At 38.8% G+C, this 23,498-nt stretch overlaps 1 protein-coding gene across 3 annotated transcripts in view; it reads left to right on the forward strand.

Annotated features, from left to right (window-relative positions):
* The window catches only part of ADK (adenosine kinase), a 534,854-nt gene that overhangs the window by 14,251 nt on the left and 497,105 nt on the right, over positions 1 to 23,498 (forward strand). Inside the window, exon 1 of one of the 3 annotated variants that reach the window (XM_047701924.1) lies at positions 9,787 to 9,950. The exons of the other annotated variants lie outside the window; for them this stretch is intronic. Coding sequence (XP_047557880.1) covers positions 9,937 to 9,950 — 14 coding nt within the window. The 5' untranslated portion in view covers positions 9,787 to 9,936. Of the gene's footprint in view, positions 1 to 9,786; positions 9,951 to 23,498 lie in introns of those variants that run through there. 3 annotated transcript variants of the gene reach the window in all.

A 23,498-nucleotide genomic window follows, 5' to 3' on the forward strand; every position in this document is an offset into this window, starting at 1 on the left:
TTTCTTAGGACAGTTTTCAGATAAAACTGCATATTCAATTTGAGACCATAATTTATTTTTACTGTTACAAAGAAAATTGTAGGGACTAGGAGTTAGTAAAATGGTATACCTAGGGGCTATATGAGTAAATTTGTTTTGGAACCTTTTGTGAACATTTGTGATTTCAACTTCTGGAGTCTTGAAAGATCTTGATAAGCAAGGCCTCAGTAAGGCCTAACTTAGGTTCACATAGCTGAATGTCTAGGATGGGGAATTTCCTTAGCTTGATAGTAAACTCAGCCACTTGCTATTCGTTGTGTACCCCTAAATTCTAGAAGAGTGATTAAAACACGTTTTTTTGTAAAAAATCACTCTTGTAATTTTTTTTTTTTGAGAGAAATTTCATTTCTTTTTTTTTTTTTTTTAAATTAGTATATAATGTATTACTTGTTTCAGGGGTACAGGTCTATGATTCATCAATCTTACACAATTCACAGCACTCCCCATAGCACATACCCTCTCCAGTGTCCATCACCCAGCCACCTCATCCCTCCCACCACCTCCCCTCCAGCATTCCTCAGTTTGTTTCCTGAGAGTAAGAGTGTCTTATGGTTTGTCTCTCTCTCTGGTTTTGTCTTGTTTGATTTTTCCCTCCCTTCCTGTATTATCCTCTGTCTTGTTTCTCAAATTCCTTATATTAGTGAGATCCTATGATAATTGTCTTTCTCTGATTGACTTATTTTGCTTAACATAATACCCTCTAGTTCCATCCTCGTCATTGCAAAAGGCAAGATTTCTTTTTTTGATGGCTGCATAATGTTCCATTGTTGTATGTATGTGTGTGTATCTTTTTTAATCCATTCATCTGTTGATGGACATCTATGCTCTTTCCATAGCTTGGCTATTGTGGACATTGATGCTATAAACATTGGGGTGCACATGCCCCTTTGGATCACTACATTTGTATCTTTAAACTTGAAAATAGAGCTAACTTACAACCCAGCAATTGCACTACTGGGTATTCATTCTTGTGATTTTGGCAGAAATGAAATTGAGATTTTTGAAAAATTAAGAGATCTTAGAAATGATTCTTGGTGTTAGTTAGGAGTCTTGGTTAAATTAAAGATTAAAATGGCAGGCGCCCGGGTGGCTCAGTGGGTTGAAGCCTCTGCCTTTGGCTCAGGTCATGATCCCAAGGTTCTGGGATCGAGTCTCTCATCCGGCTCTCTGCTCAGCAGGGAGCCTGCTTCCCTTCTGCGCCTGCCTCTTTGCCTGCTTGTGATCTCTGTCAAATAAATAAATAAAATCTAAAAAAAAAAGATTAAAATGGCATTTTCATTCATTCATTAAATATATTTAATCTATTTAAGCATATATAAGAACAAGGGAAGCAATTTCTGAATAATATTTCAGAAGTTGTTCTAGCTAATTGGGAAGATGTCACTGGATCACTGCATCTTATGGGTGATGTCATAATGTGGTAGTCTGAAATTTGGATATTTATAAAAGTCTCAGACTTACAGCAGACTTTTGGGTTTATTCTAGTGAAACTAGGTATGTACTGTGGTAATTGGCCCGGTTCTAGAGTCAAACTACTAGAGTTTGGATTTCTGTTCTATAGTGTGTGACTGGGCAAGTTATTTAACTCTGAGCCTCAATTTCTTCATCTGTAAAATGGCAATAATAAAACATCTCCTCACATTTGAGAGATAAAGTGAGATAGTACTTGAAAGATACATAGCATGGTGTCTGGGACATACTATGAACCAAAGTAACTTTTATTTATTATTCTACTTATATATGTACCTATAGCTGCTAGCAGTTGACTCCAAGAATGGTTCCTCTCTTGGGTGTTGTTCAAATAAAACTGCATATTCAATTCTGGACATTTTTTTGTAGTCTATCAATAGAAAACAATAGGGGCCACGAAGTAAGAAAAATTAGAAGGAAAAATCTGTTTGGCAAGTCTCTATCTCCAATTCTGACCTCTCCCAGAGCTCCAGTCTTCTGAGCTTCTCCTGTGCCTTCTTTATTTTAATAAACAGCACCATTTACTCAGTTTAGTCCAAATTTACTCAATATATTCCAAAATCTAGGAGTTGCTCTTGATTCCTTACTTTTCCTTAGTCTTTCATATCTAGTGCACCTGCAAGTTCTGTCATTCGTCTTTAAAATGTCCATCTTCTTCTGTCTGTCTGCCACTATTATTTGTCATGTCTATTACTGTAATAGGCTTCTAATTTGGTCTTTCTCCTTTCATGCTCCTGTAGTGCATTCTCTATACAAATACCAAGGGTGATCTTTGGAAACAATTAGATCATGTTATTTGTGTGTTTAAAACATTAAAACAGGTGTTAAAACAGTGACTTCCTGTCATGCTTATTATAACAAAGTAAAAACTTCGTAGGCTCATAGAAGATACCATGATCTGCTTCTTGCATTAACCACCACATTTCTTCTCTTGCTTGCCTTTTTCACATTGCTTTTCTAGCCATCATTTTCTTGCTATCAGTAATGACCTTCCTCCACCTGTCTTTTCCTTGTCATTCCATTTTCTCCTGCTGGAAGCCTTCCCAGATTATCTAAAAACCCATTCTCTACACTGATGTGTTTTTAGTTCTGTGCATAGCACTTATGATCATTTGATGTTTTACTGTTGGGTTATTCATCCATATACCCTCACTGGAATGTAAAGGCAGTTCATGTTCTTTACTGTAGCTGATCTATGTCCTTTTTTTTTTTTTAAAGATTTTATTTATTTATTTGAAAGAGAGAGACAACAGTGAGAGAGAGAGCACAAGCAGGGGGAGTGGGAGAGGGGGAAGCAGGCTTCCTGCTAAGCAGGGAGCTTGATGTGGGGCTCAATCCCAGGACCCTGAGATCATGACCTGAGCCCAAGGCAGACACTTAATGACTGACTGAGCCACCCAGGCGCCCTGAATCTCTAGTGTCTTGAGCAGTTGAGTAGCTGCTCAATAAATATCTGTTGACTTAATAGTGATAATTCCTAAAAGCTTGTTTGTAAGTACCATAGACCAGATCTGAAGTGAAATAAAAATAAGAAAAAAATATTCTGTAGAGACTGTATTTTTAAGATTACAATAATACTTAGGGAAGAGCTCTTCTTTATTTTGTGATGTCCTTCATACATTTAAAAAAATATTTATTTATTTGAGAGAGTGAGCGGGGAGAGGAGCAGACGGAGAGGGACAAGCAGATTCCCTGCTGCGTGTGGATCCCATGGGACATGGAGCTCAATCTCATGACCATGAGACCATGACCTGAACTGAAATCCAGAGTCAGACAGTTAATCAACTGAGCCACCCAGAAGCCCTCCTTCATACATTTTTATGTTAAAATGCCCTTTCTTTCTTTTTTTTTTTCCCCAAGATTTTATTTATTTATTTGACAGATCACAAATAGGCAGAGAGGCAGGCAGAGGGGGAGGAGGAAACAGGCCTCCCCTGCTGAGCAGAGAGCCCGATGCAGGCCTGGATCCCAAGACCCCGAGATCATGACCTGAGCTGAATGAAGGCAAAGGCTTAACTCACTGAGCCACCCAGGTGCCCCAAAATGCCCTTTCTTTAATGAAGTGGTAGTGATATTTAGTTGTACAGTTTATTTTATTTTTTTTTTAAGATTTTATTTATTTATTTGACAGAGAGAAATCACAAGTAGGCAGAGAGGCAGGCAGAGAGAGAGGAGGAAGCAGGCTCCCTGCTGAGCAGAAAGCCCGATGTGGGGCTTGAACCCAGGACCTGGGATCATGACCTGAGCCGAAGGCAGCGGCCCAACCCACTGAGCCACCCAGGTGCCCCAAGTTGTACAGTTTAAAAATGTGTTCTTGGCAGCATTAATAATTGGGTAGCACTGTTGTCCTGTACTTCAGACTAGAGGTTTTCTTTGAGTTTCAGAGATTTGTAGTTCACTGGAAATAAAGAAACACTGTGTAGGTGTTCCTGGGAAGGAGTTTTGCTAAGAGTTTTTACTAAATAAAGTTCAGTCAATCAAATGTTATTATATTCTTCAAATTCTCCTGGGAAATAAATGGTTAGGTTCCATTTAAGGATTATATTATTTAGGGCGCCTGGGTGGCTCAGTGGGTTAAGCCTCTGCCTTCGGCTCAGGTCATGATCTCAGGGTCCTAGGATCCAGCCCCGGCATCGGCATCGGGCTCTCTGCTCAGCGGGGAGCCTGCTTCCCCCTCTCTCTCTGCCTGCCTCTCTGCCTACTTGTGATCTCTCTCTCTGACAAATACATAAATAAATCTTAAACAACAAAAAAGATTATATTATTTGAATATGTAATGTTTAAATGAAATGTGACATAAGAATCTACAGGTAATAATTAAAATAAAAATAGCAGACCTTTTATATATAATGTCTTTGGGGAAGAGTTAATACACTCAGCAGTGTTTCTTAGAATAATCTTGTCCATAACGAAAGCTAACTAAAATTGAATTAAAATTGATCAACTCTTTGAAGAAACAATCCAAGTTGTATTGAGACACAAGTGAACTTTTTTTCTTTTGTTGACCAATAAAACTGAAATTTTAGGACTTGAGATATCACCTATAACAAACTCCCTTAAGTTTCAGGTAAGAAAACTAATGGCTAAAGGTAGTAACATTCTTTGTTTGTTCCGGGATTAGAATTCCTATCTCCTTTTTTCCAGGTTCCCGAACTTTACTCTATGGCACACTACTTACTTTTCGGGAGATAAGTCTTAGGAAATTTCTCTTTTTGGAGTAGCATATAGATTGTTTTAGAAGCATTATTTTAATAGCATCTTAATTTATAGGAACTGAGGAGATGTATTTTTAAGTAATATGCAGGGAAGGCATTCCACTTTCAGTGTTGTGACAGCTGGCCTCAGAAGGGCTGTGCAGAGCTCTAAAAGTTGTATTTATGCTTTTAATTTTTGTCAAGTTAAGATTTAAAATTAACCAAGAAAATCATAAAGACATTTTATTTTTGTTATTCCTCTTTTAAACAGTCTTTATACATGAAAAATAAGATGTGTAAAGTAAGCTCAGTTCCTCTAATAATAAAGTGTAGTTTTGATGGGTTGTAATTTAAAAAATTCATTTAAAAAACAGAAGGAATAAGTTTTGTATTTTTAAAATATTTCAGAAAGATAATTAAAATTTAATAATATGAAAATTTTACATTAATAAAACCCATATATATATTAGAAAGTTTATAAGGTAGATCAATATGAAAAAGAAAGTAAAAATTACATATAATCCCACTTTCCAGGGGCGCCTGGGTGGCTCAGTGGGTTAAGCCGCTGCCTTCGGCTCAGGTCATGATCCCAGGTCCTGGGTTCAAGCCCCACATCGGGCTTTCTGCTCGGCGGGGAGCCTGCTTCCTCCTCTCTCTCTGCCTGCCTCTCTGCCTACTTGTGATTTCTCTCTGTCAAATAAAAAAAAAAAAAAAAAAATCCCACTTTCCAGAGAAACCAGTAATGACATATTGGTATATTTCTTTCCCATCTTTTTTCTTTGCATAATGGCATGTTTTTTTTTTTTTTAATACAGTCAAGGTCATACTCTGCATTCCTTTTGTTTATTTTTGCTTTCATTTAACATGAGTATTTTCCTACATCCTTAAAAGGTCTATGAAAACATTTTATAATAGCTCCATAACATTCTTCTGCAATTTATTTAAACATTACCCTATTTTTGGTTATTTAGAATATCATAAATTTTTTCTGTTATTAACGCTGAACTGAATAAATGTGTGTACAAATCTTTGTTCACATTGTTCTATTTTATTTATGATTGTTTCCTAAAAAAGGAGTTGTTGGCACATACTGCCAAAAAGCTTTCTAGAAATGGATTAATTTATACTCCCACTAACAATGTATGAAAGTGCTTGTTTTATGGCACCCTTAACAGCAAAACTGGTTGTGTTTGAAGAGAACTTGGCTATCATTTTGGGGCTTGAAGCATTTGTTGAAAAAATAGAGTGAGAGGGGGGTCTGTGTATTTATTTATGGTACCCAGAGGCACTTAGCTGTTTGAGGTTAGTTATCTATTTGCTTTTATAGTGGCTGACTAACCAAACTATTAAATAAAATAGAATATTTACTTATCTACCCAAGAGCAAACTACTCTGCCACTTATCTTGATGCAACGATTGAAGCTATAAGGAGGTTAATGGAAGTTAGGAATTTCAGTTGGCTATTTTTTCCCTAAAATTAAAAGATTACATTTGAAATAAGTTAGTTGAAAAATTGATCAAAAAAGTTTAACTAGGGCTCCTGGGTGGCTCAGTTGGTTAAGCGTCTGGCTTCTGAAGCATCTGAATTCTGTATCATTAAGGAAAGATAAGAGTCTGGAATATTCAAATCTTCAATCAATCAAAATAAAGCCATATCACATCCTCTTCATCTAACATTCAAAACTTTTAAATGTTTTTTACTCATAATCATTCAATGCTATTTTTTTTTTAAAAGATTTTATTTACTTATTTGAGGCAGGAGGAGAGGACAAAGGAAGAGTGAGAGGAAGAAGCCAACTGCCCGCCGTGCAGAGATCCCAATGCGGAACTTGATCCCAGAGCCCTGAAATCATGACCTGAGAGCCCAAGGCAGACACTTAAGTGACTGAGCCCCTCAGGCACCCTCAATGCAACTTTCAGAAAGTTTAGTTTTTTAAAATGTATTTAGGTACCAGTTCATTTCAGCAGGTATAGACATAAACATGTTATTTCAGCAAACAGGGCTTGTGTGTGATTGCTCTTTCAAAGTCAGGTAGGGATAAAAGTAGGGACATGTTTTTCCATGCAAAAGCAGATCTTTATTCTTTCTCTCCTAGATCTTTTATTCTTTTTTTTTTTTAAGATTTTATTTATTTATTTGATAGAGATCACAAGTAGACAGAGAGGCAGAGAGGGGCGGGGGAGGAGGAAGCATACTCCCTGCTAAGCAGAGAACCCGATTCGGGGCTCGATCCGAGGACCCTGAAATCACGAACTGAGCTGAAGGCAGAGGCTTTAACCCACCGAGTCACCCAGGCAACCCTAGGCCTTTTATTCTTTTTCTAATTTTTCCTTACCCTCTCTTCACCCAGTTTTTCCCATCTCTCCCTTCCTCCCTCTCTGTCTTTCTCACACATGCAAATACACACACACACACACACACACACACACACACACACACACACACAGACACACACAGCTACTGAGTAACTATTACTTAAACTTAAAAAAAAAAAAGATTTTATTTATTCATTTGACAGAGAGCAGGTGAGAAAGCACAAGCAGGGAGAATGGGAGAGGGAGAAGCAGACTCTCCCCTGAGCAGGGAGCTGGACATGGGGCTCGATCCCAGAACCTTGGGATCATGACCTGAGCTGAAGGCAGACATTTAAGGGACTGAGCCATCCAGGAACCCCTCATGTTCATTTCATATTATGCTTTCCAGGGATGTAATTTTAACCAGTGTGATTATAACAAAGTAGTACTTAACCTCACATGCCAAGGTCTCCAAAAGACACTTGACTAGAGTTAAATTTTAATTTTCACAATGCCCTGAAAAGCATATAATGGGTAAACTGAGGGACAGATAGGTTAAAAACCAGCCCAAGGTCATGCAGTTAGTAGAGTCAAGCAGAGATTCCACACTGTCTGGCTTGCTACCTCTACAACCTTGCTACTTAATATGGCCCATGGACAAGAGGCAATTGATGAGATCTGGGTGCATAAAGAACGGGCAAATTCTTGGCCACAGAGACCTATTGAGTTAGACCCTTATTTTAACAAGATCGCTCAAATGATGTGTGTGCATAATAAAGTAGCACTATGCTACATTGCATATTAAAAATTATATTGAGGTTTTGAAATCCTTCCCAAGGATTATTCCTGGTTTGATTTTAGTTCATGTAGGCTATCAGCATTTTCCACAAGAGGAGGAGGGAAACTGTTGAATTATTCATGTCTCCTCCACTTCAAATTGCTATTCTGCAGCTTCTTTGATTCAGATCTTTTTTAATCCAGAGAAACAACTGATTTGTCTGCTTGTGGACATTTGGTCAACGTCTCACTCAGCAAAGCATAGTTATGTTTTTAACAATCTTTAGTCATGGACTAAACACAAAGATTTATATTCCATGAGTTCATTCTGGTTAGTCGTTTACCAAATTAAAGAGAACAATGCTAAAACGTTTTTGAATAAAACAGGACATCTTGAAATAGTTGATGTTTTAGATGGTTAGCAAGGTAATACAGATCTGTATAAACTGGTCTCCCTACTGATTTCATTTTGTGAACATGATTATTCTGTCAGAGGAGCAAGGATAGGTAAGAAGGAAGTCTATCTTGGACAGTGGAATAACAATGTCAAGTAGAAATGTAATGCAAGATGCATATGTTTTAAGTTTGCTAGTAGCCGCATTAAAAAAGTAAAAAGAAACAGCTTAATCTTAATATATTTTATTTAACCCACTGTAGCAAAGTATCATAACATGTAATCAATATAAAAATTATTACTGAAATAATTAATAAATATTTTTTGTACTAAGTCTTGAAAACTTTGGTATGTATTTTGTATTTACAGTGTCTCAATTTGGGTGCTTAATTTTTAGCAGTTAAACAGTGAGATACAGTCCAATAAAAACAAAATTGTGTTTGATGGAAAATATATTATTGCTTTGGTTTTAAACTTTAATTAAAATTAAATAAAATAAATTCATTCATTTTGATCACATGGGCACATTTCAGTATATGTGGGATTGTGTTTCTAATATAACTGATTTCAGACCTATGGAACTGATCACATCCTATATGGTCAGTAAGTGAATGTCACTGGGGGCTGTAGTGTGTTAATAAAAATACTACTTTACAGAGAATAAAGAGGGGATTAAAGCTATTTAGGTTATAAAGCTTTTGATTTTACTGCCTCTGGTCCTTACCGCAGTTGACGTTTACTTGTCTTATTAGTGGTTCAGAATCAATTTCTCAGCCTTTTGGCCACACTAAATTTTACGTTTAGGGCCAGGAGTTCGGGTTCTTCCATTTCCCGCCCCTCTGTGGCATTAGATACTTGCTTCGGAGCTTTGTATACTTTTAAGAAAAGTATGGTTAGCAGTATAGTATGAGTGGGCTAATTAGGCCCAGAGGCTTTAAAACTTAAATGTGTACCTGGATCACCTGGTACTCGCTAAAAATACCAGTATCTGGACCCCACCTTTCTAGATTATGATGCACAAAGTTTACAATGGGCCCTGGACAGTTAGATATTAAATAAGCCGTTCTAAGTGTTTAAGTCGACGAACGTTTGGAGACCGCTGGACTGAGCAACTGATACTTAAAGGCTGCGAGTTCGAATTTAACACATCCTGCTGCTGTTGCCACGCATTGTTTTCCCCAGGCTGGGAGGTTTTCCCAGGAGGTTTCTGCTTTTCTTCTGCAGGTGGGTTTTCCAGGCCGTTAAACTCCATCCCCACAGACTACCTGACAGCGTCCCTGTCCCAAGTCCTGTTAAAGCGACCTGAGCTTGCAGAGGTAGAACGTGGCCATGTGACTGACAAACCGGTTGCCAGTTGGGGCGGCCATTTTTGAGGCGGGCACCAGCCTCATGCCCCACAAGCCGGGAACAGGGGGAACCTTGTTACCAAGACTTAAGATGGCCACCGCGCCCGCTAGCCACTCCGCTAGCCAGCGCGCCAGGGAGCGGACACGAGACACGCGGCCGGCTGCCTCGCCCGGAGGCGCCCGGGGCTCATCTCCGGCCTCCGGCGGTGGGCGGAGCGCCCGCCCCCTCCCGGCGCGGCCAATCAGCACGTGGGGCCGGTTCGGCGGGGGCCGCTGGCGTGCGGGGTGTGTGAGGACGCGCTCCCGGTCGCCGAGTGCCCGAGCAGAGGAGCAGTTGCCGTGGTACCTGCTGCTGCTGCTGCCGGTGCGGACGCAGAGCATCTGAGGCGAGCGCTGGTGCGTGGGGCAGGAAAGTGAAGCCATGACGTCCATCAGGTAATGAGAGAGGGCGGCAGCCTAAAGTGCTCGCCTACTGGGCGTTAGCCTCCTGACTGCTGAGAACTGTCGCCCCTTCTCTTGAGTGGTCTGCAGCCTCCCCGTGGCACGGGCCCCCCTTACGTTGGAGGTTCTCTCTGCACTTTTTATGTGGTCATTGCTGCTCTCAGAAGTTTTTGCGTCTCTGGCACATGGCGGAGCCCAATAACTAGCCGCACCGGTGAGGTGACCCCCGCCCAGATTCCAGGGTGTGAAGCTTGCTTGTGTGTGTAGTGGATTTCTCATGAGAAAAAAAAATGCAGCTACCTTTCCCTCCCAGGGGTGACCCAGCGCCTGAGGAAGTGTGACGTGGACCATGTGTGGCCATGCCTGCATGTCATGCCTTCTGACAACTTCGTTGGTGGCCATGAGCAGACCAGCATATTTGGCTCTGCCCTGATGTAGATACGTAGCCCCTAAGTTGCGAAATTGTGTGTGTCCCTAAAATGTTTGCTTCTGACTGGAGTTAATATTCTGGTTCCCAAAGGTACCATCTGTTTACCTACTTTTATTTGAGAGTCACAAGTGAAATGACTTTTGTGGGATAGAGGTATAAAGCGAGAGCAAAAAAACAGGAGACTTACCCCAATTGCTTTCCCAAAGTTGTGAAGGTTTGGTTTTTTGTTTGTTTTTGTTTTGTTAATGGTAAGAGCTTAATGGGCCGCTCCACTTTCTGCAGGTAGCATTGACAGAATGTTGAACTATGCTAATGCGACTATTTATAAAAAGAGATAAATTGCTTTATACCCAGTGTTCTGAACTGCCTCTTTCAAAGTAGACCTTGGTGTTCATTGGCCCAGGGAAAGGGAGGCTCTAAAACAAATTGGAAGAGAATAAAATAAATTAATTTTTGGTCCGTGAGCTTCCAACATTCTAAGCCCTGATGATATCTCAGTGCTAATTTTGACTGTATAATATTCAAGAGATGACTTGGGAATGTAATCCTCAGGTAAGATAAGATAAGATGCAACTGTGCTGAACTTGGATACAGTTTCTTAAATTATATAATTTTATACTAACATAGGCAAAGAATACTTACCTCATTATGCAGAAGGAGAAATCCAGGTGCTAAAACTTGGAGACCCACCTGGAAAGGATTCACAGTAAGTTATATTGGGACATAAGAGTCTAGCTTTTAATGCCAAGAGTGTTTTCGAATGAATTAACATTATGCTGTCAAACCAAGTTAATATCCCCTCATCTCACTCCCACTTCCATTCCCATACATGCAGCCTGCCACTAATTAGGAGTGTGGGTTAGATACTTTCTATGTTAAGAATCAGTTCTTAATGTGGACTCAGTAACTAATTGACCATTGTCTTCCTGGTTGCTCTTCAGTGGAGAAACACAAGTCTAAAGCCTCAGTTGCTAGTAAGTGATGGCTGTTTTAATGTAGGGGTTGAACGGCCATTGTGTTCAAGACTGAAGTAAAGGTTGACATCTGCCTTATTCGACTGGTGGAAAGATTGATATTTGCTAATAGTTAAATTTTATGGTTGTTTCTTCAGATGCTAGTTTGTATTTTACATAGTCTTGAATGATAGTGATGACCCCCCAAATTTTTTTATTTTTTTAAAGATTTTAATTATTTACTTGGCAGAGAGAGAAAAGAGAGGGTGTGTGGGCAAAAGCAGGCAGAGGGAGAGGGAGAAGCAGGCCCCCTGCTGAGCAGGGAGCACAATGGGAGGCTCTATCCCAGGACCCTGGGATCGTGACCTGAGCTGAAGGCACTCTGACTCCCCCCAATTTTTGATATGTTATCTAAACCAGATACCACATTTATACCTGAGGAAACAGACCAATAAAAGTTGAGTGCCTTGTGCGAAATCATTTAGTAGTAGTTAGGAATTGAATCCAGACATCCATGATGTAGTATACTGCATGATGCTTCTATAGAAACAATATCCTTAACTTAAATTTCCTGAAAAAGCTGCTTCTATGGACTAAAATTGTCAAGTATCATGGAAACAATTATAGCAACTCTTCTGCTTTGCTCTAGTTCTCTAAGGAATTTGATAACTTAGAACTTAGGTTCACGAGTCGGCAGGGAGACTGAAGTTGAAGCAACTCTAAGTGGTGGCAGTGTTGAATGAGTCGATAATCCTACAGAAAGCAGCTACTTTCCACTGAGGACTGCCTTCAGTGAATTTTGTCAGTTTTAGTTTTCACAGACATGCTGTTAGGCTTGCTCCCATTTTGTGCCAAGTCTAACAGTAGCCCAAAGATCGGTATTAATTAACCAGCTTTTACTGGTGATGAGAGTGATCAAGATCACAAAATTATTCAAATCTGATTTTATGTCCAGCGTTGTTTTTTACCCCACACTTAAAATAATTGTTGCTAAATATAGTAATGTGTGTCTTTTCAATGACAGAATATAAGATTGGAAACCAGACTAGTGGTCAGCATGCCAGGATTCTGAGTCATTTTTCTTGAATTAACTGATTTTCCTTTTCTTTTTTCTCTGGACATTTGTTTAATGAAATACTCAGTGATGATGATGCTAATGTGTATCCCACAGTGTTGTTGGATAGGTATGAAAGTGCTTTTAAGTTTTAGGACATTTTGTAAATGCAGTGTTCTCTCATTAAAGCAATTTGAATCTCTTAGAGACTGTTGTCTGAAAAAAAGTTTCAATTTTAATTTTTTTTAAATGTCTTTTTTTAAAAATTTTATTTGTTTATTTGGCAGAGAGAGAGAGAGCACAAGTAGGCAGAGAGGCAGGCAGAGAGAAAGGGGGAAGGAGGCTCCCCGCTGAGCAGAGAGACCCGCATCGATCCCAGGACCTTGAGACCCTGATCTGAGCCGAAGGCAGAGTCTTAAACCATTGAGCCACCCAGGCGCCCCTAAATTTTAGATTTTTAAATAGGAAGCAAACTTACCTGATTCTCTCGTTTTACATTTCAAGAAACTGAAGCCAAGAGAAACTGCGATTTGTTTAAGCTCAAGCAAACAGTTGCAGATCTTTAACTAGAATTCAGATCTCTAGACACCTGGTTCAATGCCCTTTACAAATTAACATTCAACTATTAGGAATTCATAAATAATTATTTAAATCAAAAGCATTTAAAAAGAATCTAAGATCTTTGAATGAATTTGGCTGGCGATAACTGTCTTTTCGACTTGTTTTTTGTATTCTACTCTGTTACATCATTACTGATGAGTCTAAATTTACAGCTTCTAAAACCAATAATCCTTGAAGAATAACTTTTGTTTTTTGTTAAATATATCAGATTCCAACTGGTCTTTATTCGGGAAATGATAAAGCATATTTGATAAGTTGATGGTTTTGTCATTTTAACTGGCCCAATAGGAAAGTTGATAATGAGTTAAATTCAGGAGACATTGAAAGATGTACGGTGTTTGGCCTAGATGAGAATCTTAAAGGGCACCTGGGTCATTCAATCAGTCAAGCGTCCACCTTTGGTTCAGGTCATGATCTGGGATTCCCTGGATCAAGTCCTGCTTTGGGCTCCCTGCTCAGTGGGGAGTCTGCTACTCCCTCTGCCCCTCTCTCCCTGCTCTGCTTTCTCTCTCACTCTCTCTCTCTCAATTAAATAAGGAAAAAAATCTTAAAAAAAAAGAGAAATCTTAGAGGGCATTTTACCCTTTTCCTTTCTCTGTACTGGACCTTGAGGCTCAAAGTGAAGGGTATGTCCTAGTTAGGCAGTGGTAGAGCTTAAGATAGAACTTAGGTCTTCTGACTCCTACTTTATGTACTTTACACTGAGCAACACTGTTTCAAAATACTGCTGTGAATATTGCCTTGTTTTCCTAACATCAATGCCTAGACTGGTTTTGGACATTGCTTTAGAGCTTGATTTTGTGCCAGGGAAGACTAGGAAAATTAGGTAGGGAGACAGAGTGTTTGCTATAGAGCTAAGGAACCCTATTCTTTGTCCTGTCCAGACAGGTTAGATTTGGTCTATTCTGGGACTTGACATGACTGTGGCCTACATGATGATTCTGGAACTACTTTTGTGGGTTAGGCCTACATTGGAAAATTTATGTGGGCTGTGAGTTGGGTCCTAGGGTATTTTTCTTCTAACACTCAAGACTTTTGAGATGCGTCCAATAAGATCTGCCAAGCCACTCAGATGGTGAACATTCATATGGAGACTAAAATGTGGCTAAGATCGAAGCTGCCTTGCTTTGTTGAGTTAGTTTCTTTGGAACCTTTAAATAGAATTTTCAGACTCCTTGCAGGACCTGTGTCTTTTATAAGAATTGTGAATTTCAGATTACTATGCAAACTTTTTTATGCTATGGGACTTCTTAGGCAAATGAGCTTTTAAAATAAAATTGTTTCATTTATGAAATATACTGAAGAACAAAAACAAATCCTTTTCATATAGAACTGTGCAGTGTTGTCAATTGTTAATGCTCATATTTGTAAATAGGTCATTTTGTTTGAAAAAGCATGTAAGGCCTCCTAACTACAAATCTTTCCAGCCACAGTATTGCTACATTAAGAACTGTCAGAGATAAAAGGGAACCAAAATGATTGCCTAGACTGTTGGAATGTTAACCCTTTCCTCTAACATTGGTTAACAATCTTGTTTCTTTACCTCTTCATGCCTACTCCTTTTTAAATTGTTACTTAAAAAATACTATAATTGGGACACCTGGGTGGCTCAGTCATCAGGTGTTTGCCTTCAGCTCAGGTCGTGATCCCAGGGTCCTGGGATCGAGTCCCTGCATCAGGCTCCGTGCTTGGCAAGAAGCCTTCTTCTCCCTTTCCCACTCCCCCTGCTTGTATTCCCTCTCTAGCTGTGTCTCTGTCAAATAAATAAACAAAATCTTAAAAAATAAAAAAATAAAAAATACTACAATAAAACATAAATATGGGTTTTTATTTTCAAATATCAAGACTAGCTTATAAATAGGATGGCCATATGTCCCAGTTTGCCCAGGACAATCCTGGATCATGCTAGTTATCCTGGCATAATTATTAATAGTCCTCTCTTTATTCTCAAAAGTGTCCTATTTGGGTAATAAATTATCTGGTCATCTACTTATACACTGTAAAAATTCTGTTGTAGTAGATTTGAAACAGGACCATAAGATAATGGAATATTAGCCTATATTTTGGCTGGGTTGGGTATTTTTCATTGGTCAGACATTTTTATTGTACTGAGAGTTCTAGATGTCCAGATATAGTATAAAAAACATGATTTGAAGTTGGGACTCATTTATTTGTTGTCTGACTTTTGGCAGGTTATAAAACCTTTCTGAACCTCTTATTTCTGTTAGAGATAATTGCAATACCTATCCTATGGGGTTATTGTGAGGCTTTAAAGACAATGATGTAAAAAAAAGACAGTAACATATAAAAATGTTTAAACTACAAATTATAAGTATTAGTCATGTCACATATGTGTTTCTGAAAATTGAATTTAAAATGAACAATTTTGTTGGAGTGCCTGGCTGGCTCAGTCAGAAAAATATGCCACTCTTGATCTCTGGGTCATGAGGTAATGACCAGGTTGGGTGTAGAGATAACTAAAAAGATTAAATAAAATGGAACAATTTTGTCTAGTTTAAGGGAACTTACTATTTAACAGAGCATAGACTACCTTTTAGAAGTGTTTTACTGTTAACGGGAAGCAGGAAATTAATAGTTGTTGAAGCTATATATGGAGATTTTGAGGGGGGCCAAAATTTCAACATTATTTGTATGTTGAAAAGAATAATCCTTTTGGAATCAGAGAAATAGATAATGCTGGACAGAGTGAAGAGGGGTTTTTTGTTTTGTTTTGTTTTCTTGGGAGGGGTTCAAAGAGAAGTTTATTACTTGGGATGCTTGGGTGGCTCACTTGGTTAAGTGTCTCCCTTTGGCTCAGGTCATGATCCTGGGGTCCTGGGATCGAGTTCCGCGTGCAGCTCTTTGCTCAGCATGGAGCCTGCTTCCTGCTCTGCCTGCTGCACCCCTTGCTTGTGCTCTCTCCGACAAACAAGTAAAATTAAAAAAAAGAGAGAGAGAGAAGATTTACTGCGTAAATTAGTGTCTCGTTAGTGTGAAAGACTGTAAATTTTTTTATCAAAAAAAAGAGCTTTGGGCGCCTGGGTAGCTCAGTGGGTTAAGCCGCTGCCTTCGGCTCAGGTCATGATCTCAGGGGTCCTGGGATCGAGTCCCACATTGGGCTCTCTGCTCGGCAGGGGGCCTGCTTCCCCCTCTCTCTCTGCCTGCCTCTCCGCCTGCTTGTGATCTCTCTCTCTGTCAAATAAATAAATAAATAAAATCTTAAAAAAAAAGAGCTTTATTAAATAAGTTACCATATCAGAGATAATTTTCTTGAGTATGCAAGAAGGCATATTCAGAATACAAATACAAGAATTGGCCTTACAGAGCCTAAGGGACACAAATATTTCCTTTGTCTATCCATTTAGCTAGTGAAAAGAAATGCCAGTGATACAATTATGTAGAGTAAAATCACAGATCCTAAGTTCACTGAATTTTGAATATGAATATATATTCATATATTTATTTATTTGTATAAACACAACTCAGGTCAATATATAAAACATGGTCATTTCCCCTGCCTCTTTTCAATCAATTCTACTCCCCGTCCTATCCAGGCAACCATTTTCTGACTTCTGTTGGTAGATACTGGTTTGCCTATTGTAGGACTTCATATACGTGGAATTCTGTGGTAAGCACTATTTGTGTCTATTTACTTTTATCTGATTACTTTTGTTCAATAACAATTTTGAGAGTCATCCATTTTGATGTGTATATCAGTTTGTTCGTTTTCATTGCTAAGTAATATTCCATTATACAGAGATAGTAACAATTATCCTATTGGTGGACTTTTGGTTGTTTCTAATTTTTGGTTACTATAAATAAGGTTGCTATGAACTTTTTTTAAAAAGTCTTTTGTCTTTTGTAAACACCTAGGTGTGGAAATTGCTGTGTCCTAGGATAGATGTCTGTTTAACTTTAGAAACCACTGAACTTTTTCAAAGTGGAAAACTGAGCACATTCCACATTCCTACTGATGGTGTTATAAAACTACCAGTTATTCCATATTTTTTCTTTTTTTTAAAATGTTGGTGGTGTTTGTTTTTTTTTTTTAAAAGATTTTATTTACTTATTTGACAGACAGAGATCACAAGTAGGCAGAGAGGCAGGCAGAGAGGGAGAGAGAGAGGAGGAAGCAGGCTCCCTGCTGAGTAGAGAGCCCAATGTGAGGCTCGATCCCAGGACCCTGAGATCATGACCTGAGCTGAAGGCAGAAGCTTTAACCCACTGAGCCACCCAGATGCCCCATATTTTTTCTTTTTTTAATGATTTTATTTATTTATTTGAGAGAGAGAAAGCATGAGCTGGGGGGTAGGGAGAAGCAGTCTCCCTGCTGAGCATGGAGCCAAACACGGGGCTCTATCCCAGGACCCTGCGATCATGACCTGAGTTGAAGGCAGACACTTAACCAACTGAGCCACCCAGGTACCTCAGGCCTTTTTAAATTTAGCCATTCTGGTGGATTTGTAGTTATATTTTATGGTTTTAGTTTTTAATTCCGTGATGACTAATGATATTGTGATTATATACCCATTGCTTATCTTTTCTTTTGAACTGTCAGTTTAAGTCTTTTACCCGTAGTTTGATTGGATTTTTTTTGTTACTGATAAATGTAGTTTTCTTTATATTCTGGACATAAGTTATTTGTCAGATTTTACACACACACACGCACACACACACACACACTCTCTCTCTCTCTGTCTCTCTCTCACATACGCACTTGGATATGTAACAGATGTTTTCTCCCCACTTTGAGCCCTGTCTTACCATTTTAGTGTCTTTCAGAAGCAGAAATTTTAAATTTTGATGGAGTCAAATTAATAGATTTGATTTATTTTATGATTATATCTATTTTGTTCTTAGAAATCTTTCAGATCTTTCCTTATTGCTGTCACAAAATTAAGTAACTATTCCATTAAATGTTTTCTTCTAGAAGTTTTATAGTTTTAGCTTTCACATTTACATCTATGATCTGTCTTAAACTATATTCTTGCTATGGTGTAAGAGTTTCTTGAAAGAGTCCTCCATCAATTGATTAGATTGGTATAGGTTTTTTCCAGAACTATTTCGATCCATTGATCTATTTATATATTGTTATGCCAATACCACACTTTTTTTTTTTTTTTAAGATTTTATTGACTTATTTGACAGAGAGAGCACAAGCAGCGGGAGTGGCAGGCAGAGAGAGAGGAACAAACAGACTCCCTGCAGAGCAGAGGCAGCCCCATGTGGGACTTGATCCCAGGACCCCAGGATCATGACCTGAGCTGAAGGCAGTTGCTTAACCAACTGGGCCACCCAGGAGCCCCCATACTTCACTGTCTTAATGTAGTTTTGTATTTGTTGTTTCTTTAATTTTTTTTCTAGAATAGAGTAATAAAGCCTGGAATGGGCCTGGAATGTTTTTTGGGTAAAAGGGTAGAAGATTAAAAAGTTTTTTTTTTTTTTTTTAAGATTGATTGATTGATTTTAAAGAGAGAGAGGGAGAGAAAGAGAGTATGCAGGCATGTGAGCAGGGGTGAGGGGCAGAGGGAGAGGGAGAGAAAGAGAAAGAATCCTGAAGCAGACTTGCTGCTGAGCTCAGAGACCAACATGGTGACTCAATCCCAGGACCCTGAGATCATGACCTGAGCTGAAATCGATAGCTAGCTTCTTTGACTGAGTCACCCAGGTACCCCAATTTCTGCACATTCTTGCCAATACTTGTTATGGTCTCCCAGTCTTTGCTGAAATGCTCTGCTTGCAGAAGCATATGTTTAATGCTCAGGCAGGAATACAACTCTGCCATAACCTTTATTTCCTGTTTGTGCTGAGGCTTATGGCTCAGAGATGATTGCCTAGGCCTTTCAGGTGTTGAGCATGCCACAGTTCTGGGCACATGTACATGGCCTTCCAGATTCTCAGGAATATTCAGAACTTTTCAGAACCCTTTATGGAGATCTCATGCCCCCACTTTTCCATTTAAGTTTTTTGGTTAGTTTCTTGTTTGTACCAACTGCCTCAGAAGCTGGGATGTTAAACAATTGCAGTTGATTGTTTTTGACAAATTCCCCTGGGGAAAAGGCTCTTAGAGCTGGGCAAGCTCTGAGTCGGGTTAAAAAATAAGAAGCCTCAGGAATGGGGTTTTTCATGGAACTGCCTGCGAGCTCAGATAATAGCAGTTATCTGGAAATAGGGCTTTGAAAGAGCTCCAGTCCTCTTCTGACCCCTCCAGTAGCTGCTATGCTCCTGGTTTTCACTGTGTGTGTGTGTGTGTATGTGTAGGCTTTTGAGAGTGTTATATAAATGGAATCATAGGGTATGTAACACATAGATATGGCTTTTATTTTCACTTGGCATGTGTCTTTGAGATACATCCAAATTGTATCATAGTTCATTTTTTTTCTTATTCCATGTTCATCTATTGTATTGATGTACCACAGTTTTTTTACCTACTAACTTGTTGGAGGACATTTGGCCATTTCCAATTCTTTTTTTTTTTTTTTTAACTTTTACAGATGAAACTGTTGTGAACATTTGTGTACAGGTTTCTGTGTGAACTTAAGTTTTCATTTTGCTAGGATAAATGTCCAATAGTGTGATTCCTTCCTTATTTTGTGTTTTACCAATTACCAAAGGAGGGGTGTTAAGACTGTGCATTTGTCTTATTTGTTTCTCTCAAGTTTTTTCCCTTAGTGTTTCGAAACCATTTATTTTCTTTTCTTGATGAAATTAGTTATTTGTATGAAATCTTTTTTATATGGTGCCACTCCTTGTTTTAATCTACCTTGTCTATACAGCATGGGGAATAAAATTGATGGTATTGTAGTAGCATTGTAGGATGACAGATGGTAGCTACACTTGTAGTGAGCATAACATAATGTATAGAGTTGTTGAATCACTGTTTTGTATACCTAAAACTAATATAACATTGCATGTCAGCTATACTTTAATAAAGTCAATAAATATAGCCACTGCAATTTTCTTATAATTAGTGTTTTCATAGAATATCTTTCTATTCAGTATTTTATTTTCAAACTCTCTGTGCTTTTATATTTAAAGTGCATCTCTAGTAAATTATGTCAAATTTGTTTTTGTTTTTAAATATTTTGGCTATTTATTTAGAGAGAGCACATGCAAGTTGGGGGAAGGGCAGAGAAAAGGGAGAGAGAGAATCCCAAGCAGATCCTGCTCTGAGCATGGAACCTGTTGTGGGGCTCAATTCCACGACCCTAAAATCACCATCATGCCAAAAGTCAAGAGTCAGACGCCCAACCAGCTGAGCGCTCTAGGTGCCCCCATTTAATTTGTTTTTTTAATCCAGTGTGATAGTCTTCATCTTTTAATTGGCGTGTTTAATCCACTTACATTTAATATAATTACTAATATGGCTGGATTTTAGTGTACCTCCTTTTGTTTTCCATTTACCCTTTATGTTGTTTTGTCTTCCCTGCCTTTTTTCCTAAGTTCAGTATATTGTAGTTTTTCATTTTATATCCTCTATTGGATATTGTATTATTGTTTAGTGATTGCTCTAGGGAGTGCAACATTCCTTTTTCACTTCTCACAACCTATCTTGAATTAGTGTTTTGTTGTTTCACTCTTAAAAACATTTATCAAAGACCTTACAGAATCTAGGGGGAAAGAATGGATAAAACCTGGGGAGGACAGACAGCAGTACCTAACACAGAGCTCCAGAAGCTATCATCCATACTGTGTACATCACGCACTGGAGTTGGACAGGGGACAACTTGTGCACCTTTACATGGGAACCTTTGGGTATGAGTTGGGCAGAGAAGATTATCTGAAAGAGGTGTCATATGAGATGTAAACAAAATGGTGCCTGGTCTATGGCCAAAAACTATGATACCTCTTATGTTTACCTGTTTAATGTATACCTGTTTATTGTTAACCTGTTGATCGTGAAGTATAAAGCCAATGGAAGATGCATAGGGTAAGTACAATGTGTGGGTTTTCAACACCACCAAGCAATTAATCTCAATTCTGATACTATCTACATGGAGATAGTGTTAGATCCCACAAGTTAGGGCTCAGTCCCACAAGACTGTCCCCTCCCACAGTTCAGATTCCAATCATAAGTCCAGATTATTATCTGTACTTCTTTTTATTTTATTTTTTTAAAGATTTTATTTATTTATTTTAGAGCATGAGCTGTATGCGAATGGGGGGAGGAGCAGAGGGGGAGGGAGGGAGGACAAATCTCTAGAAGACTCCATGCTATGTATGGAGTCCCATGCGGGGCTTGATCTCATGACCCTGACATCATGACCTGAGCTGAAACCAAGAGTTGGACATTTAACTAAGTGAGCCACCCAGGTGCCCCTATTATTTGTACTTCTGACCAACAGTTATATAGTTCAGAGATTGCCGTGATCCCTCCTTGGGCTCAATAATTTGGCAGGGTGGCTCACAGAACTTAGAGAAGCATTTTATTTACTGGATTACGGTTTATTATTGTCAGATCACAAAACTAGAACATTTGGTAATGAGTTTGATGTCCTTTACTCAAGGGAAAATTCCATGAATTCAGGGAGTACAGTGCCTTACAAGCAATGGAGTACTCCTCCCAAGGGATTTTTGGCAAGAGTGTGTTTTATAGAGTGTTAAAAGGGGCAACTTGGGAATGGTGTGATCGACTAGGGTTGCATATCTGACCTTATTTAGAAAGATCAAGGAACAAGCAAGTAAGTATAGAGTTGGCTGGTGTTAGGGGAATAGCTGACTGGATATACTCCATTTCTGTCAATTGGACCAGTTATAGGAACACAAAAGTTTAGTTTGCTGATGAGGCACTTTGGGCAGGAGCTGGCTTTATAATAAAAATGAATTACAAAATAAAGCCGATTCACAAAATCAAATACAACAATTTATATCTGTTAATATTAGAAAAGAAATATGAGATTGGAATCAACAAAATAACTAACCTACATGTATTTAGAAGTCCAAAGAGGGTATAGATTTTAGGCGAAGCTTAATTGGTCCAACTTCATTAATGACCTAGTTTCTTTATGTTTTTCCATTCTGCCCTCTGTGATGTCAGATTTATCCCAAGGTAGCCCATCTGGGGACCTTGAGGTACTTAAGGTGCTAGTACCTCCTGCATTTATATCTCCTAGGAAGGAAGATAGTTTGTATGTGAGCACTCCTAGAAAAAAATCTTGGAGTCCGTTTTTATTTGACTGGCTTAGGTTATATGTCCATCTCTGATCAATAAAGGTAGAGAAATACATTGTGCAGATTGGTTTAGGCTTTGCTGTGCCTCAAGGTTAAACCAGTCAGACTCTTAGACTGGAGTGGATCAGTTTCACCCAGATCTCTTGAAGGAGGAAATTTGGGGTGAAAGTAGGAAAATGACAAGGAATAGGTGACAAGCACACAATTCTAGTTTATTATGAGAATGACTTCAAATGACGTTAACTGAATTGTAATATTATTTGGCAATAACAAGGCAAAAGTTGTCATGTATTTATATGACATATAAATATAATTTTTTTAAAAGATTTTATTTATTTGACAGAGATCACAAGCAGGCAGAGAGGCAGGCAGAGAGAGAGAGAGGAAGGGAAGCAGGCTCCCTGCTGAGCAGAGGGCCCGACCCAGGGCTCCATCCCAGGACCCTGAGACCATGACCTGAGCCGAAAGCAGAGGCCCAACCCACTGAGCCACCCAGGTGCCCCAGACATATAAATGTAATTTATATTTACATTTATAAGTTGGTTCTTTAAATATATATATATATTTGTAAGAAGAACAAGGTTTTTCCCCATCATTATTCTTTTTTTAAAAAGATTATATTTATTTGAGAGAGAGAGAGCATGAATGGGGGGAGGTTGCAGAGGCAGACTTTACGCTTAGCAGGGAGCCTGGACATAAGGCTGGATCCCAGGACCCTGGGATCATGACCTGAGCCGAAGGCAGATGCTTAACCAACTGAGCCACCCAGGTGCTCCTCCCCATCATTATTCTTAATAATATATAAAAATTTACTTCCAGTCTTAAGTTTGAGTGATTCAGTCCCAGCATATTCTTGTTCTTTGTGTAAACGTTTTCTTGTCCATTTGCATTCAGGGGAAAAAAGTTTTGCTGGACAAATAGGTTTAGGAATATAAGTTTAAACAGGGTTCTGTGATTCAGTGTACTCATCTTTTTTCCCATACTAATTTGACTGTAGAAACCTTAGGACCTGGAGACCTCGGTGGCTCAGTCGGTTAAGCATGTGCCTTCGGCTCAGGTCATGATCCCAGGGTCCTGGGATCAAGTCCCATATCAGGCTCCTTGATCAGGAGGAAGCCTGCCTCTCTCTCTGCCTGCTGCTCCCCCTGCTTGTGTGTGTGCACACATGCTCTCTCTTTCTCTCTCTAATAAATAAATAAAATCTTAAAAAAAAAAAAGAAAAAAAAAAGAAACCTTAGGCCCAGAGAGAGTTCACTGACTTATTAATACTATACTACATTCTCAAATGGAATGCAATGAACTATCTTGGAAAT

This window comes from Lutra lutra, chromosome 14 (genome assembly GCF_902655055.1).
Source record: "Lutra lutra chromosome 14, mLutLut1.2, whole genome shotgun sequence".
NCBI classification, from domain to species: Eukaryota; Metazoa; Chordata; class Mammalia; order Carnivora; family Mustelidae; genus Lutra; species Lutra lutra.